This window comes from Caloenas nicobarica, chromosome 28, assembly GCF_036013445.1.
Source record: "Caloenas nicobarica isolate bCalNic1 chromosome 28, bCalNic1.hap1, whole genome shotgun sequence".
Taxonomy (NCBI): Eukaryota; Metazoa; Chordata; class Aves; order Columbiformes; family Columbidae; genus Caloenas; species Caloenas nicobarica.
The window spans coordinates 4528587-4545556 of record NC_088272.1 but is presented as its reverse complement, the minus strand read 5'-3'; the positions used below and the strand labels follow the sequence as shown (position 1 = coordinate 4545556).

At 51.0% G+C, this 16970-nt stretch overlaps 2 protein-coding genes across 2 annotated transcripts; one reads left to right on the top strand and one right to left on the bottom strand.

Moving 5' to 3' along the window:
* Positions 1-1536: 1536 nt before the first annotated feature.
* Positions 1537-2523, bottom strand: LOC135999411 (olfactory receptor 14J1-like; the record flags this gene model as incomplete). Its single annotated transcript, XM_065652965.1, has 1 exon — positions 1537-2523. A coding segment is annotated over one exon (987 nt), but the record flags the coding sequence as incomplete, so codon positions are not given.
* An 11933-nt stretch (positions 2524-14456) lies between these two features.
* On the top strand, positions 14457-16104 carry LOC135999410 (olfactory receptor 14A16-like). Its single transcript, XM_065652964.1, has 2 exons — positions 14457-15347; positions 16018-16104. Exons 1-2 carry the CDS (start codon positions 14457-14459, stop codon positions 16102-16104), a joined length of 978 nt encoding a protein of 325 aa, XP_065509036.1.
* Positions 16105-16970: the final 866 nt, after the last annotated feature.

Below are 16970 nucleotides of genomic sequence, written 5' to 3'. Positions count from 1 at the left end.
TAGGCTGACCAGCCTGTAATTATTCAAATTCTCCTTCTTGAAGATGGGTTTGACATCTTCCTTTCCCAAGGACCTCAGAACTTCTCTGATTCTGCTGTCACTTTTGAAAGCACAATCCAGAATCATGGGCAAGGGTGATGTAGCAGACAGGAGCACTTGCAGTGAGCCTGTCCCAGCAGCTGAGATGAATCTCACTGGGCCACTGAGGTTTGTTCCTGGAGTCACACACAGAAATGCCAGGGTTCCATCAGGCATCCGTGTCTGAGCTGGTCTCAGGACTCCTTATGCACCCAGGGATGTTCAGAGACAGAGTCTGTCCCTTTAACTCACAGAGGCAGGAGTCACAGTGTCCCTCTGGCCTCCTGTTGCCACTCCAAAGGGACGGGAGACACCTCAGCCCTGTGGTGTGTCACCCTGCTCTGCACTCATCTGAGAAGTGCCATGTCATGAGGAATGGACACGGGGACCTCAGTTCAAGGAAGAAGATCGCAGTGCTGCATTCAGGTGATTTCCCATGGCGTGTTCCTCCCAACATCAAGTGACCTCAAGACCTTGTCTGTGCCACAGACCTTAGTGGAAAAACAAGGAATAATTGATGGTGTTTGTGATCACTCGCATGTGTGTCACCTCACGTACATGATGTGTGTGCCTACATCTCATCTGTACAAAGCCAACATGGACTGCTGAACAACTCATTCAGTGTCCCACCAAGGAGGGAAGAGCAACCTCTGTGAGCTGGGGAGAGAGGCCAGGGCTGGAAATGAAGGTTGTGAGGGGCCAGTCCATGATGATTGTCCTGAGACTTCTTCTCAAGGGGTGTCCAGTGCACAGGGGCACAGCCCAGCCCCTGCTCTGCTGGTCCTGCAGGTCTCTGGCAGGAGGCCTGGCTGTGAGAGGACACTGCTGTGTGCCCAGCCCTGCACACACACACTGTGCAGCTGTACCCTGCTGTTTGCATCTGTGGCCACTTTCGTGGGCAAGTTTTTGAGAGAAGATCACTCTTCTTTATAGAAGTACTGTTACAGAGGCCAGCTCTGTCACAGCAGTGCCCATTGCCTGTCCCTGCCTGCGCTCACAGGACTGACACACAGCAGGACGGTGACCAGGCTGCCAGAGGACTCAGGCCTTGCACCAACACAAGGGATGAGAAGGAGAGTGTGGGAGTGGAACGAGAACAGCTCTGGAAGGCCAAGCGCTGCTGCTCCCTGGCAGTGCTGCCAAGTGAGAGTTCTTTCCCCTCCTCCCATGCACACAGGAACTGTCCCTGCAGCTCCAAATAGGCTTTGCAGGAAGGATATAGTGAAAAACACATCACTACGGGACCCTTTATTTTGTTTAAATACACACAGATCATGGCTCCTCATTTACACAGCCATTAGTTATAAAAGAAAAGCAGAAAGTGATTTAGAAAGGGGATGATGTTATCACAATAAAGAAAACATCAATAACAACAGAAAATACAGATGAGAGGCTGTAACTAGTTACATTAAAACTGCTATATAGTAGCAGATAGGTAGTTTCCTGCTTCAGAAAACACTAAGGCATGAGTTTCCACAGGGCATCCTTGAGCTCCTGGTTCCTCATGCTGTAGATGAGGGGGTTCACTGCTGGAGGCACTACCGAGTACAGAACAGACACCACCAGGTCCAGGGATGGGGAGGAGATGGAGGGGGGCTTCAGGTAGGAAAATATGGCAGTGCTGAGGAACAGGAAGACCACGGCCAGGTGAGGGAGGCACGTGGCAAAGGCTTTGTGCCGTCCCTGCTCAGAGGGGATCCTCAGCACGGCCCTTAAGATCTGCACATAGGACAGCACAATGAATACAAAACATAGAAAGAATGTAGAGGCACCAAATATAAGAAGCCCAACCTCCCTGAGGGAGGCATCTGAGCAGGACAGCTTGAGGATCTGGGGGATTTCACAGAAGAACTGGTCCAGGGCATTGCCCTTGCACAGTGGCAGTGAAAATGTATTGGCCGTGTGCAGCAGAGCACCGAGAAACCCAGTGGCCCAGGCAGCTGCTGCCATGTGGACACAAGCTCTGCTGCCCAGGAGGGTCCCGTAGTGCAGGGGTTTGCAGATGGCAACGTAGCGGTCGTAGGACATGACGGTGAGAAGAAAATACTCTGCACCTAACAAGAAAAATACACAGAAGACCTGGGCAGCACATCCTGCAAAGGAAATGACCCTGGTATCCCACAGAGAGTTGGCCATGGATTTGGGGACAGTGATGGAGATACAGCCCATGTCGAGGAGGGCGAGGTTGAGCAGGAAGAAGTACATGGGGGTGTGGAGGTGCTGGTCACAGGCTATGGTGGTGATGATGAGGCCGTTGCCCAGGAGGGCAGCCAGGTAGATGCCCAGGAAGAGCCAGAAGTGCAAGAGCTGCAGCTCCCGTGTGTCTGTGAACGCCAGGAGGAGGAACTGGGTGATGGAGCTGCTGTTGGACATTCGCTGCCTGTGGGCATGAGGACCTGTGCAAGGAGGAAAAGACAGTGACAGTTTAGATGAGACTTCTCTGGGAAAAACCAAAGCCATTTCACATATGCCTTCCCCCTGCTCCACACCCCCTTGTCGTTTTCCAGACCTTCCTTCGGGTCCGTGGCTGAGCCCTGGGTGCTGCTGGCTGGAGGTGCCGTGAGGAGCAGGGCCTGTGCCCGCTGGCTGCCCAGGAGTCAGCCCTGCTCTGCAGCAGGGGTCATGGAACGGGGGGCAGGGGACGGACCTGGGGTTCAAAGTTGTCATCTGAAACTGCTGCTGGTGCAGAAGGGCCTGTCAGCATCTGCACTATCCCGAGAATGAAACAGGATGGTAAAATGAAATTTGAAATGTTTGGTTTTTTTAAAGCTTCACAGAATCACAGAATGTTTGGGATTGGAATGGAGCTTGAAAGATCATCTAGTCCAATCATTTAACTCCCCTGGAGAGTGTTGTTGGGTGTCAGAAACCCTCAGCATTTCTGCTGCACTCAGGGAGAACAGAGCGAGTCCTGCGAGACCAGAGGATGCCTGTGGGTCAGTGCAGAGTGAGGGCAGCTGCTCTGTCTCTCTGTCTTGCTCCAGCTGCCCTGGGCTGGCACCTTTCTGAGATGGAGGCTGATCACACTGCCATGTTACCCTGAAAAGCCACCAGGACTGCTGAGAGCAGAGGTTTGCTGGCTGCAAAAAAGGACGGGTCAGACTAAGTCAGATGTGTCCAGCCAAGGTGATGCTGCTGCTGTCCATGGGCAGAGGGGTGGCTGAAGGGATGTTACAAGGCCTCTGGCAGATCGGCTGATCACTCAGACTTGCACTTCAGGAGTCTCAGTGACTTGTTAAAACTGGAGAGCTCCTTTTTCATTTATCCTGTCCTCCATCCCCCCACTCCCCAAGTCTTGGAATAGGAAACTGAAAGGACAGACTTGGGAAAACTCCTTATCTTTGTAGTAATACCTGTATAGATCTTCTCCTAGAAACCTCCTATTGGAAGAGCAGCCCTGAGCGACAGAGAAGCCAGCAGCAGAAGGACACTGCCCTGCTGGGGGTCGCTCCTTCCCCCCACAGCTTCCCCTCTCAGTGTTGTTGGGATCTCCCCGGGCAGGCTGAGCGCTGACCCTGGCAGGCGGCAGAGTCCCTGCCCCAGCACAGCCCTGGGGTGCAGGGACCCTGCTCTGCAGGGCCACCCTGGGCACCCCTGCCTGCACATTTACATTTACACCCCACAGCCATCCTTGGCAGAACACAGCATTCATGTCTTGTCTCTCTGACGGTGCAGAAGGCAATCCCTGCTCTGCAGCACATCCTCTTCCTTTGCATCAGAGAATCTCTGAGAGTTTTACTTACGTCTCTTGCAGGCTCTGCAATGTGACAGCTTTCTGAGATCCTACCATGAACTGCAGATGCAATGCCCTGCAGCCACAGGCATCATATCTGCGAAGATTTCATTTCCAGTGATCTCTCAGCATCCTCCCACCCCAGACTACGTTGCCCTGTCTCTCCCTGGCTCATCTCCCCTCGGTGCTGCAGGCAGAGCCCTCAGCCCTGCTGCACTTTGCAGAGGAGCTGCTCCTGGGCAGAGCTGTCTCTCTGCAGCGCTGCCGCTTGCCATGAGCTCCCTCTGTCCCAGGAGCCCAGCCCAGCTCAGCAGCACAGGAGCAGCCCAAGGCGCTTTAATGACCCCTCTGGTGGCTTTGGTGCTGACACCATGAACATCAACCCTGAGGGGAAATTCAATAAAACCTCTCAAGAAGCCCAAGTCAGATTCAAACTCCAAAGTTTCTTGTAATGTTAATGGGTCCCACTGAGGAACACTATTGAGGAAATGACCCCAGGATCTGGTTAGAGAAGAAAACTGGAGGCAGAGATGACAGGTCAGGGCAAGCAAGGTGAAGGTCTCTCTGATGCTGAGTAAACCTGGATGTGTTTCATTAACCAAAGGGCCAAGCCCTGACCCCCAGCCCTGGGAAGGCAGATCCTGTCCCTCCCACGTTGCCCAGGGCCCTTCCTGGGACAGTGTGATGTGGGGCTGTGCAAGGCCAAGGGCAGGACTATGGTCCCACACCTCCCAGGTTCCTGGCTGGGGACAAGGAGGCCATGAGGCCCCTGTGCTGTAAGGACAAGGTGTCTCCTCACAGGCATCAGAGCTGGAGACAACAGCCACAGCCAAGGGGAGAAGGAGCTCCAGCTGTTAGTGTTTACATGCAGACGGTTTATCCTGATGAGAGCGTCTATCCCAAGATAACATCATGAGGAGTTACAGGACGCTACGAATATCACCTGCAGGAGAAACTTTGCGGTCTTGGGGGGCTAGTGCTCGTAATGCCAGAGCTCTGGACTTAGAGGGGAAGTTTCCCTTCATGTGGGAGAACATCAGGAATGTGTGGAGCTCTGCCTGGGGACAGAGAATATCAGCTGAAAGTTGAGGAGTCAGCATGAGAGGGCAGAACAACATGGACAATGTTGTGGTGGGTGGACATCAGCTACTGATTCTCTGATGAGGAAGAGGAATTAGATGAGGCCTCCTTCAGACAAAGGAAAGAAGCCTCGTGTTTCCAGGGCCGTGTCCTCGTGGCAAACCTAAGATATCCCAATATCTGCAAGGTACCAGCCATCCAGGAGGGGTTTGCAGCTCATGGACAACATCTTCCTGACACGGGTGGCTGAGGAGTCAGTGAGGTGAGGTGCCCTGTGGGACTTCACACTTACAAACCAGAAAGGGTTGGTCGGGGATGGAACAGTCAGGGATGGGAAAGTGGAGTTGAGGCTCCTGGAAGATGCTAACAAGGCAAAGAGCAGGATTTCAGGAGAGCAGGCTTTGGCCTGCTGAGGGACCTGCTTGGGTCCTATGGGATATGACCTTGGTGATTGCAGCAATTTTTCTCTCACATTTCCTCCCTGCTCTCTCCCACCTGCTGTTGTGCAGTGTTTTTTACCCTTTCTCAAATACAATATCACAGAGGTGCTGCCAGCATCCCTGAGTGGCTCAGATTTGGCAAGGAGTGGGTCCATCTTGGAGCCAGCTCATATCGGCTCTGTCTGACATCAAACTCCTGTTGTCTTCTCAGAGAGGTGACAACTGTAGCACACCCACCCTCACGCCCAGTTCCAAGACTTTGCCATGTAAACCCAATACAGAGTGATAACGTGTTGGGTGTTACAAATTACTTGATCATGGGGAAGAAATGGAAAAGATCTTCTGTCAGCAACCTGAGGAAGTCTCCAGTCAATGAGCAGGTTCCTATGGGGAACTGTAATTGCCCTGACATTCACTGGCCAGGCAAAGCGGCAGGTGCCAACAGTCCAGAGGATCTTGGGACAACTTCTTTACGTGGCTGCCTGGTGGGCCAACAAGGGTGATGCTCACCTGGATCTGGAACTGGGAAACAAAGAAGAGCTGGTGAGGGATGTGAACATCAGTGTCCACCTTGGCTGTGGTGAGCAGGCAACAGTGGGATTCCAGGCACCAGAGGGGAGGGAGGAAGGCCAGCAGCAGAGCACAGGCTGGTGGGCTCCAGAGGAGAAGACTTTGACATACTGGGTGATGGTGGCCAATAAAGGTGGAGACATGGAAGTAGGTCTGAAGGGTGAAGGAGCTCAGGAAATCTGAGAAGCCTTACAGGACAGCCTGCTCCAAGCACAAGAATGATCTCTCCAAGTACCCATGAAAAGAAGACTTTATGTCCTGAGGCTGCTTGTCTGACCAGACGGAGCTCCAGGGCAAAAAGGCAGCACACAGAAGGCAGAAGCAGGGGAAGCTGTAAAGGAGGAATTTAGAATCCTTGTCCATGGATGTGGGGATGATGCCAAAGCTGCCCTGGACTTGATACCTGCAGGGGAGGCTGAGGGCAGCAAGATGAGCTGACATTGCTTCCTTACAGTAAAAGAATAGACCGGGCGAACTTGGACCTGCTGCTGAACTTCGTAAGAGTCGAATCAGACAGGACCAATGTACTTCATGGCTTCTTTGCCTCCATCTTCACCAGCAAGGTCTCCTGGGACTTTGTTCCTGAAGGCAGGAGTCTGGAGAACACCCAGGAGTGGATGGGGCTCAAGTCAGGAGTTACCTGAGCAAACTCAGACACCATTACAGAAAAGGAGATGGATCATTTGACCGGCTCCCTGAACACAAGTATCGCTCTGCTGTGGCACCTGAGATTCCCAGGAACACCCACCTCTGGGTCCAGAGTTGTGTGATTCCTCCTGAGGAGTCCTATCCTGTCTCCTCGCTCAAGTGGTGCTTTAGGCACCCACTTTTCTGACACATTCAGTCTTTATCAGGAGATTCTCTAGATCAATATTTAGTGGACATTGATACCAGTTGTTCTGGCAATGAGGGCATTGGGAGGGGGACAGAAATATAAGAAATTTGGCTTTATGACTACTTATTAAGGAAATGCTCACTGTTTGGCTACAGTTCTGAAATCTCTCTGATCATCCACACCAGACCAGAAGCCTTTAGCAAAGTGCTGCAGAGAGCCTTGTAAGAGCATTTTGGCTGTTAATGAGCCCTCTGCTGCCGTGATCCTGAACTGCAGCTACTGAAAGAATGAACAAACCTCTAATGAAGTGAAAGGCAGAAACAAACCCCAAGTTTCTGAGGGCGTTTGGGACCCCACGAGGGGCCATCACTGACACAAGCAGTCCCTGTCCCTGGAGGCTGCTGAAGGAAAAGCCTGGAGACAATGGTCAGAGGTGGTAAAGGCGATGTGGAGGTGGCTCTGGTGCCCTGTCAGCCCTTCATGGTTGTTTAGCATCAGAATGGCCAAGCCCTGACCCCCAGGGCCTGGCAAAGGAGGCCCTTTCAGTCAAATGTTTCTCAAGGCTCTGCCTGTGGTCACTGGGAGGGTATTTGTGGTTTGGGTGTGGCTTTGGTGCCAACTGCTGTTCCTTTTACTACAAGGCTCTGGTTTTCTGAGGGTTTGGCAATGCCTATGAGGCTCCCCAAGCCCATGCAGCTTCTTTCATAGACCTGCAATGGTCACCAATCACCTGAGCTGTCCCGGTCCCAAACTTGATTGAATCCGCTCTTTGGATCCATGCCCCAGCACTGAAAGCACACGTTCCTTCTTCTGCTGCCCTAAAATAAAAAAGAAAAATCAATCTATTCCACATTAGCACGATCAGCCAATGGTCTTTAGGTCTTCTTCTTTAACACATTTACTACTACGCATAGACCCGTCTCTTCCTGCACTCCCATGTGTCTCACAAACCTTTCACTCTTGTCCTCCAGTAATGGGCCAACACTCCAGGAGGCTGGTGCTTCCTCCGGGCTCATGGATGATTCCTGAGGACCATCCAAGCATGGGCAGTGCAAGAGAGGAGCAGAGCAAGGTCAGCTCATGGGCCATGCCTGAGCACAGCCCCCCCAGCAGCAGCCATTCCCCATCTCCCAGGCACAGCCATGCCCACAGCATGCAAATGTCACTGCCATATATGACTAGTCCAAGAGAAGGCTGCCTTCTTTCCAGGATCCCCCAAAGTCTTTCTCCTATTCCTCCTCCACCCGCAGACATCAGCCACATCCCACTTGCAGGCTCAGACATGGTTGTAAGGATTTGCTGAAGTCATCAGCCATCACCCTTCTCTACCTCACATCCCCTGACCCTCCCACACCACACATGGCCGCTCACTGCTGCTCAGGGCCTCTCACTCTTCAGAAGAGGCCTTGAGCTTCTTGCTTCTTCCTGGTGCTTGTTATCATCTTCCTCACTCCCTCCAGAGCTCATGGTGATGTTTCTTGTCCATAACAGCACCTTTATGACCATGTTTTAATAAATGGGTGTCTTTTTGTGAGCATTTGTGCAGAAAGAGTAGTCAGAGGAAAGCACCTAATACATAAAAACTGATGCTGAGTGAAATGCCATGAAGACCTGATGAGTTACTCCCATTGCTGTGTCTTTCCTGGAAGGAGTCTGTCCCCAGAAGGGCATCCAGCTTCTGCCACTCTCTGGAGAGGCACATGAGCAGTGTCCGTGCACCTGAGGAGGAACAGGGTGATTTTTGCCAGACCACCCTTCATCTGAACCACTTAGATATGTACTTATGGACGGGGTGTCATGCCTTATACTGCAAATACCTATTTGATTGACACTGCCAGTGGGGCTACCACAGATGCAGACTGCTGTGTTGCAAGTATTTATATGTAGGCAGATGAACCCTTTTCTATTTTTTTAATTATTATTATTTTTAATACTGACACTCTTAGGGAAATTACACAAAGACTTGAATGATTATTGATGCCTTTTACCACGATTATCCACAGAAGCCCCAGCAGCTTTGCATCTCAAGAAATGGGATGCCAGAGGGCAAGGGCAGGATGGCTTGGGCTCTGTCCTGGCATCTGGAAACTGAAGTGTGCGCCCATCTCCCAACACCTGCCCTGCCCAGTGATGGGTGTGAGAAACTCTGAAGTCACAGCCATGACAGGTATCTTATGTGTAACTGCAGACAGTGTTGTCCTGCCAGCTGAGGATTGGAGCTTCCATCCCTGAAGGTATTGAAAAGATGTGTAGACATGGTGCTTAGGGATATGGTGTAATGGGTGGACTTGGCAGTGTCATATTTACGATTGGATTTTATGACCTTAAGGGTCTTTTCCAACCTAAATTATGATTTGAGATAAAACCATTTCAATTCCCATCACCTCCGGCTGCCCCCGAGGTCAGCTGTCGTGTGGCACCACTCACCTGGCTCTCCAGGAAGGTTGGGCACTGGTTTGGTGCCTGCACTGGGAGTTTTCCCCTTTCTGGGGTAAAAGATCTTCGATGAGAGACAGTTGTAGAGATCTGAGTTGCAGAGATTTCAAGCAGTCATTTCAAAATCTGAGCAGGCTCAGTTTTGGAGCCAGCGAAAAATAGAGACAATCTCAAGGATGTTTTTGAAAAGTGGTACAATCACTAATAAGAATAACAGGGAATTCCTTATTCCTGATGATGATGATGATGATGACGATGAACTAAAGTTTTTTAACTTCATTCCCAACAGTCATTCTTGCTTCTCAAAACAGCTGCTATGTCTCAGTAGCTAACGTCTTGCATGGAGTTCTTTTTAAGAGCTTTTCCTCTCACTTCTACCATATTTATCATTTAGAAAGTATTTCTTTGGACAGAATTGCCCTGAAATCACCCCTTTCATACTTTTCCCCCTTTTTTCCTGGTGTGAGTGGAGGTGACACAGGGCAGATTACTTCTTTTTTAGGCAAAGAAGGCCAAGGAACAGATCTCAGGTCAGTGCAAAGGCAGAAAGGAAGCCAGAATGTTTATGTGGTGTGCACTGACACACACCGTCACCTGCATTTCCAGTCTCTGAAGTTCCAATGGTGCAGCAGAGACTGGAGTTCTGAGCTCTCTTCATCTGCCCTGCGTGACACATGTAAAATGAAACTACCCCAGCCAAAGAGTTGGTTTTGATTCTCTTCACAGCCTGAAGCACCACATGGGTCAGGAGACGAGCCAGGATACCCAACGAGGACTCACATGCTCTGCACTTAAAGTTCAGGTGTTCCCCAGAATCTCAGGAGAAAAGTCATGCCAATTCCTGGGTGCAGTGAGCTGGGCAAGAGCCTCGTCTCCATTTCTGTAATGATGGCTTTGCTGCCTGGCTGGTGTGCAGACTCTGTACATGGATGCTGACACCTGTTGAGCAACCTGCTCTGAAAGGATGAACAAGGTGGGCATGAGGACAGCAGAACAGAACAACCTGGGTGGGGGCAAATGAAAAGCGATGCACAAGATGTGGTCAGGGCTGTTTGGGGGCAGTTGTAAAACAGCCCTGCACCTCATGTGAATTATTCCTGTGGTCAGGGAGAACTAGAGAACTGTCCCTAAATTGAAAACATGAAGGGAATGAAAGGACAGCATCATTCAGGCTGGATGGGACCTCGGGAGGTGTCTTGACCAACCTCCTCCTCAAAGCAGGGTCAGACCAAATTACTCAGTGCTTTATCCAAACATATCTTGGCCACTTTCTGGGACAGAGTGGATGCGCACCCCTGGGAAACAGCTTCCAGGGCTTGACTGTCCTCAGGATTGGAAAGTTTCTCCCTCTCTATAGCACCTTTCCAAGCCCAAACATCCAGAATGGTTTTTACCCATCTACTTACACACTGACACAAACCATAATATCCTACCTTGGACACAAGAATATTGTGGGGGATGATGCTGAATGCCTTGCTGACTTCCAGGTAACAGACCACCACTGCTCTCCCCACGTCCAGCAACCCTGTCCTTTCCTCACAGAAAGCAAAGAGGATGGACAGGCACAACCTGCCCTGGGTAAACCCCGTCACCTTCTCTTTCAGACACCCAGAATTGGGGTCCCGGTGGCCATGCTCTGGGGCACAGCCCTTAGTTCCCCCGCTCACCCATTGGCCATTTTTGAAAAGTGCACACAATGTGTGAGAGCTGCCAGTGGTCAGGGAGTCCCCCCAGTCTCCATGAGCTTTCCAAGAAGGTGGAGAGTGGCCTCACTGTGACATGGTCCTGCTGTCTCAGCTCCTGGGATGCTGCCACCACTGTCCCATAGACTGGAAAGGATTGTGTTAGTTCCAGGGACCCCTGACTTGATCCCCATCCACTGCTGGTTGTTCTGCCTCCAGTGACAGAGGCCTGGGAGAGCTTGCTGGTGAAGATGGAGGACCAGAGACACAGAGAATATCACTTCTCTCCCTTACTAAATTAATCAGTACCCACACGGTGTCTTTGTTTCTCCTTTAACACTTCCTGCAGTAGTAACAGCTCATTATAGGGCTCTTGAATTGCCTTACAGGTCTAGACTGAGTTTTGCTCTGGCCTGTTGCTGTGCTTGGAGGCTGCTGTCCTTGCAGACCAGATGAACTAACTTCTGCCACCCTGCCTTGGCAGTTTATTCCATCCGTGTCACAGCTCCGTCTGCAACACTGACAGCTCCAGCTCAGCCAGTCAGGTCCCTGGCTGAGGACATTGCCTCACATCTGGGCTGAACCACCCCAGCTGTGGCACCAGGAAACCTCTGACCTGCCCCATGGAAACCTGGTACCAACTGTCCAAGACTCCATGCGTGCAAAGGCTTTGCTTCAGAGCACAGACGTGACATGGCCAAAGATTGCTGAATGTCTCTCTAGACCTAGGAGTATAAACCCAGAATATAATGCCTAAATTCATTCCGGGGAACATATTCCTCCCCCAGTTTGGAAAAATTAGATCCTTTGCTGTAACATTCCTGGTGTCCTGCCTAATAATGGGACAAGAAAAGGTGATTCCCATACCAATTTATTTTTTAATACAAAGAACACAATGCTGGCAAGAAGTGTCACTGCTGAAGAGAGAGAATCAACATCACTGATTACTTGAGGTTGTTTCAAAGGATGTGCCCCTGGAGCCCCAGGGACAGCTGGAGGGAGCCCAGAGGGGACAGAGGAAGGGACATTGTGGGCTGCTCCTGTGCTGCTGAGCTGGGCTGGGCTCCTGGGACACAGGGAGCTCATGGCAAGCGGCAGCGCTGCAGAGAGACAGCTCTGCCCAGGAGCAGCTCCTCTGCAAAGCGCAGCAGGGCTGAGGGCTCTGCCTGCAGCACCGAGGACAGAGGAGCCAGGGTGACAGGGGAAACGCAGTCTGGGGTGGGAGGACAGATGAGAGCTCACTTGGAGAATAATCCTCACAGCCCTTAGCATGGTAAGTTTCTGGGTGCAGGGCAATGCAGTTGCAGTTCCTGGAAAGATCTAAAGCTGGTACCTCTTACAGTTTATGAGACTTTTCAGGAGGGCTCTCTCAGTGTCTCTAATATTGAGGAGGATGTTCCCCAGAGCAGGGCTTCCCTGCTGCACCATCGGAGGGACAGGACATGATGGCTTCTTTCTCCCAGGGATGGTTGTAGAGATGTGCATCTGCAGAGCAGGGTCCCTGCACCCCAGGGCTGTGCCGGGGCAGGGACTCTGCCGCCTGCCAGGGTCAGCGCTCAGCCTGCCCGGGGAGATCCCAACAACACTGAGGGGAGAAGCTGTGGGGGAAGTAGTGACCCCTATCAGGGCAGGAAAGGTGCTTCTGCTGTGGAGAGGCTGCTGTGTGGGTCAGGGCTCCTCACAGCTCCAGATCACCCACAGGAGTTTTCCAAGTGGATGCCCCAAGGACAAGATCAATGCAAGGATTAGCAGACAGATAAGGAGCTTTCCTGAGCCTGCCTTTCAGTTTCTTATCCCAAGGGGTGGGGTGTGCAGTAAAGGATAAAATGAAAATGAGCCCTCATGCTTAAAAAAGTCATTGAGACTCCTGAACTGCAAATTTGAGTGATGAGTACGTCTGCCAGAAGGCTGATAACATCCCTTCACCATCCCTCTGCCTATGGACAGCACTTGCATCACCTTTGCTGCACCCCTCAGCCTTTATCTGACTTGTCCTATTTCCCAGCCTGCAAACAGGAAGATGCCCCCAGGCAGTGCCCTGTGAACAGGCAGGATCTGTAGGGCCAGCCTGAGGGCACAGAGCATGGGATGATCTGTGAGCACTAACAGGGAAGAGACATGGACAGGGAAACACCTCCCAGGAGGAAAATCTCCAGACAGCAGAGATGTGATAAGGGAAGAAGAAACCAAAACCAGAAATGTTGTGGGAGGGAGAATTCAGAAATCTTTGTATGATCCCCTGCAGTGCAGATCCCTCCTGTGAGCAGCCCCCTCGCCTCCTCTCCCACCCAGCAAAGCCTCTGCCCTCAGGGCCGGGGGCTCCAAGGCATGAAGCAGCTCCTGTGCAGCCAGAGCTCCAGTTCCCTCTGCAGAGCACAGGGGCTGAGAGCAGCTGCCCGGCAATGCTGGTGTGTGGGAGGTGGCTGCACAGCTGGGGAAGGGTGACGCTGTCTGAGTGCCCGGCTGCCTCTGCCCTGGCCTCTCTCACACCCACCCTCACCGCAGTTTCCTTCTTGCTCCACTGCTCTGGGTCACTGCTGGTGTGATCTGGTTCTTGCTGTCAGGCTCTCTGGGGATGGGAGTTTCAGCTGCAGAGTCACAGCCTGATCTTGTGGGTCCTTTCCTGCAGCTGTGTCCATGGGAACACGTGTCCCAGCTTTGCTCTGAGCTGTGGGGCTGTGGGCAATGCAGTGTGTGGGGCTGGGGAATGAGCTGAGTCTCCCTGAATCAAATGCCATCATTAGGACCCTTGGCTGTCTCCTTGAGTTTTTCTTCCAAGCTGTGAGCTTCCCTCCAGGATGCAAACCTGTCCTATAGCACGTTAGCATTATCTGAATTACTCATGCAGAAGTGCAGAGATGCTATGATGGAAGAAATGCAGTTCGGTTTATGAAATGAGCCGTGTGTGTCCTGGGATAGAAGTGAGGTGCTGAGACCTGACGAAAGCGTGAGACATGTCATGGTCTGAGGTGGGTCCCTCTGCTCTCAGCAGTGCCTGGTGGCTTTTCAGGGTGACATGGCAGTGTGATCACCGTCTCGGAAAGGTGCCAGCCCAGGGCAGCTGGAGCAAGACAGGAGGACAGACCAGCTGCCCTCACTCTGCACTGCCCCACAGGCATCCTCTGGTCTCGCAGGACTCGCTCTGTTCTCCCTGAGTGCAGCAGAAATGCTGAGGATTTCTGATGTCCAAGAACATTCTCCAGGGGAGATGTTGGTGAAACTGTAAAAAAACCTATGACTTTTAAAATGCCTTTACAATTCCTTTTCTTTATCACTTATAGTCCCGACAGGGCAGACTGCATTATCAGTCTGAAAAATTTGAACCTCAGGACTGACCCCTGCCCAAGCCAAAATCTGCAGAGTTGGGCTGACTTATTGAGTCCATGGGTAGAGACCCTGTTGTCTTGGTTGCACACTCGGCCAGCACCAAGCAGGGCTGCAGCCACAGTGCTGAAGGAATGTCTTGTAGAAAAAGAAAAGTGTGTCTGCGTGTCACAGGGGAGGGTGTGTGGGACATGGCTTTGGTTTATGTCAGAGAAGTCTCCACTAAATTGTTACTGACTTTTTCTCCTATGAGAGCGCCCTGTGCCCAGAGACAGCAAATGTCCAACAGCAGCTGCATCACCCAGTTCCTCCTCCTGGTGTTCTCAGACACACGGGAGCTGCAGCTCTTGCACTTCTGGCTCTTCCTGGGCATCTACCTGGCTGCCCTCCTGGGCAACGGCCTCATCATCACCACCATAGCCTGTGACCAGCACCTCCACACCCCCATGTACTTCTTCCTGCTCAACCTCGCCCTCCTCGACCTGGGCTCCATCTCCACCATTGTCCCCAAGTCCATGGCCAATTCCCTCTGGGACACCAGGGCTATCTCATATATAGGATGTGCTGCACAGATGCTTTTGTTTCTCTTTTTCATTTCAGCAGAATATTTTCTTCTCACTGTCATGTCCTACGACCGCTACGTTGCCATCTGCAAACCCCTGCACTACGGGACCCTCCTGGGCAGCAGAGTTTGTGTCCACATGGCAGCAGCTGCCTGGGCCACTGGGTTTCTCGATGCTCTGCTGCACACGGCCAATACATTTTCACTGCCACTGTGCAAGGGCAATGCCCTGGACCAGTTCTTCTGTGAAATCCCACAGTTCCTCAAGCTCTCCTGCTCAGACTTCTACCTCAGGGAACTTGGGCTTCTTGTGGTTAGTGTCTGTTTAGGATTTGGGTGTTTTGTGTTCATTGTGCTGTCCTATGTGCAGATCTTGAGGGCCGTGCTGAGGATCCCCTCTGAGCAGGGACAGCACAAAGCCTTTGCCACGTGCCTCCCTCACCTGGCCGTGGTCTCCCTGTTTGTCAGCACTGCCTTCTTTTCCCACCTGAAGCCCCCCTCCATCTCCTCTCCTTCTCTGGACCTGGTGGTGTCTGTTCTGTACTCAGTGGTGCCTCCAGCAGTGAACCCCCTCATCTACAGCATGAGGAACCAGGAGCTCAAGGATGCCTTGTGGAAACTCATATCTAAGTGTTTTCTGAAGCAATAAACTGCCCATCTGCTTCTACATAGCAGTTTTAATGTAACTAGTTACAGGACCAGCCTCTCAACTGTATTTTATGTTGTTATTGGTGGGGTTTTTTTATTGTGATAATGTTGTCATCCCCTTTCTTATTCACTGACTGCTTTTCTTTTATAACCACTGGCTATGTAAATGAGGAGCCATTATCTGTGTGTATGTAAACAAAATAAAGGGTCCTGTAGTGTCATGGTTTGATCGCGGGGAGACAATCAAGAACCGCGGCAGATGTATTTTCCTTAACCCTCTTCCCCCTCCCCTTTTCCACTCCCCCCCGCCCCTTTTTTGCTAAGGACAGGCGATTTTGAGAGGAAAGGAAAAGAAGGACAGAGAGAAGAGAGCTGGAAAATTTGAAAACATTTTACTAACTTAACTAAATAAATGTAGAGAACAGTAAAGCAGAACAAATATTATAGAACCAGTCTTGCAATTCCCAGCAGCGAGTCCGGCAGGATCCTTCAGCCAACCGGAACTAGATTCAGTCTGTCAGGAGGCCTCAGCTTGCAGGGACGGCAAGAAAGAAGCAGAGACGAAGCAAAGCAACAGGAGACCCAGCAGAAGAGACAGAGAGTCCTTCTGGTCCACCTTTTATACCCAGGAAGTCATGAATGGAATGGACTACTCCAATTGGTCAATTTGTGGTCACCTGACTCAGACCACCTCCTCTCATTGCTCCCCCCAATGACCCAGGACATTCCACCCCTTATAACATACTGTTCACAGCATATTTAAACCTCATCAATACAATCTAATTAATACAATTTATCAATACGATCTAATTAGTTACAACAACTATATACATATATATATGCAGGTGTAGCTCATCATTCTCTTAGTCCATGGACCATCCTTTGGAAAAGCTCGTTTAAGTTCACTTATCACACATCCAGTACATCTCATGACCACTGTTTGTGGGTTAAAGACATCAACTTTGAAGAAGTTGCCATGCGCCACTCGAAGAAACTAGCTGTGGTTCCATCAACACTGTCTTGTTCTGAAAGACACTTATTAGACACTGTTAGTATGGAAATTAACATCGTGCAGTTCAGTCTTGACTATTTTCACCTAAAATCAAATCCCCTTGAGGTACACATTGAACTTCTCCATCTTCAAGCATCACCCACCAGGTGCTACCAGGACCTTGGGCAAAAACAATCCCACGAATGGGCTCGCCTTTGTCTGAGGTAGGAGTGACCCAGCCTGCCTTCCCTAACATACTTTTCATGTGTACTACAGGGACTTTATCTCCTTCTACAGTACGGAGAATTTCTGATTGTGCAGGCCCGGCTCGATTAGTTGATCCTCTAGTGTTGACCAACCAAGTGGCTTTTGCTAAATATGAATCCCAGTTTTTAAAGGTTCCACCACCCAGTGCCTTTAGTGTAGTTTTTAACAAACCATTGTACCTTTCAATTTTCCCAGAAGCTGGTGCGTGATATGGAATGTGATATACCCACTCAATACCATGGTCTTTGGCCCAGTTGTCTACAAGTCTGTTTTTGAAATGAGTACCATAGTTGGATTCAATTCTTTCTGGTGTACCATGTCGCC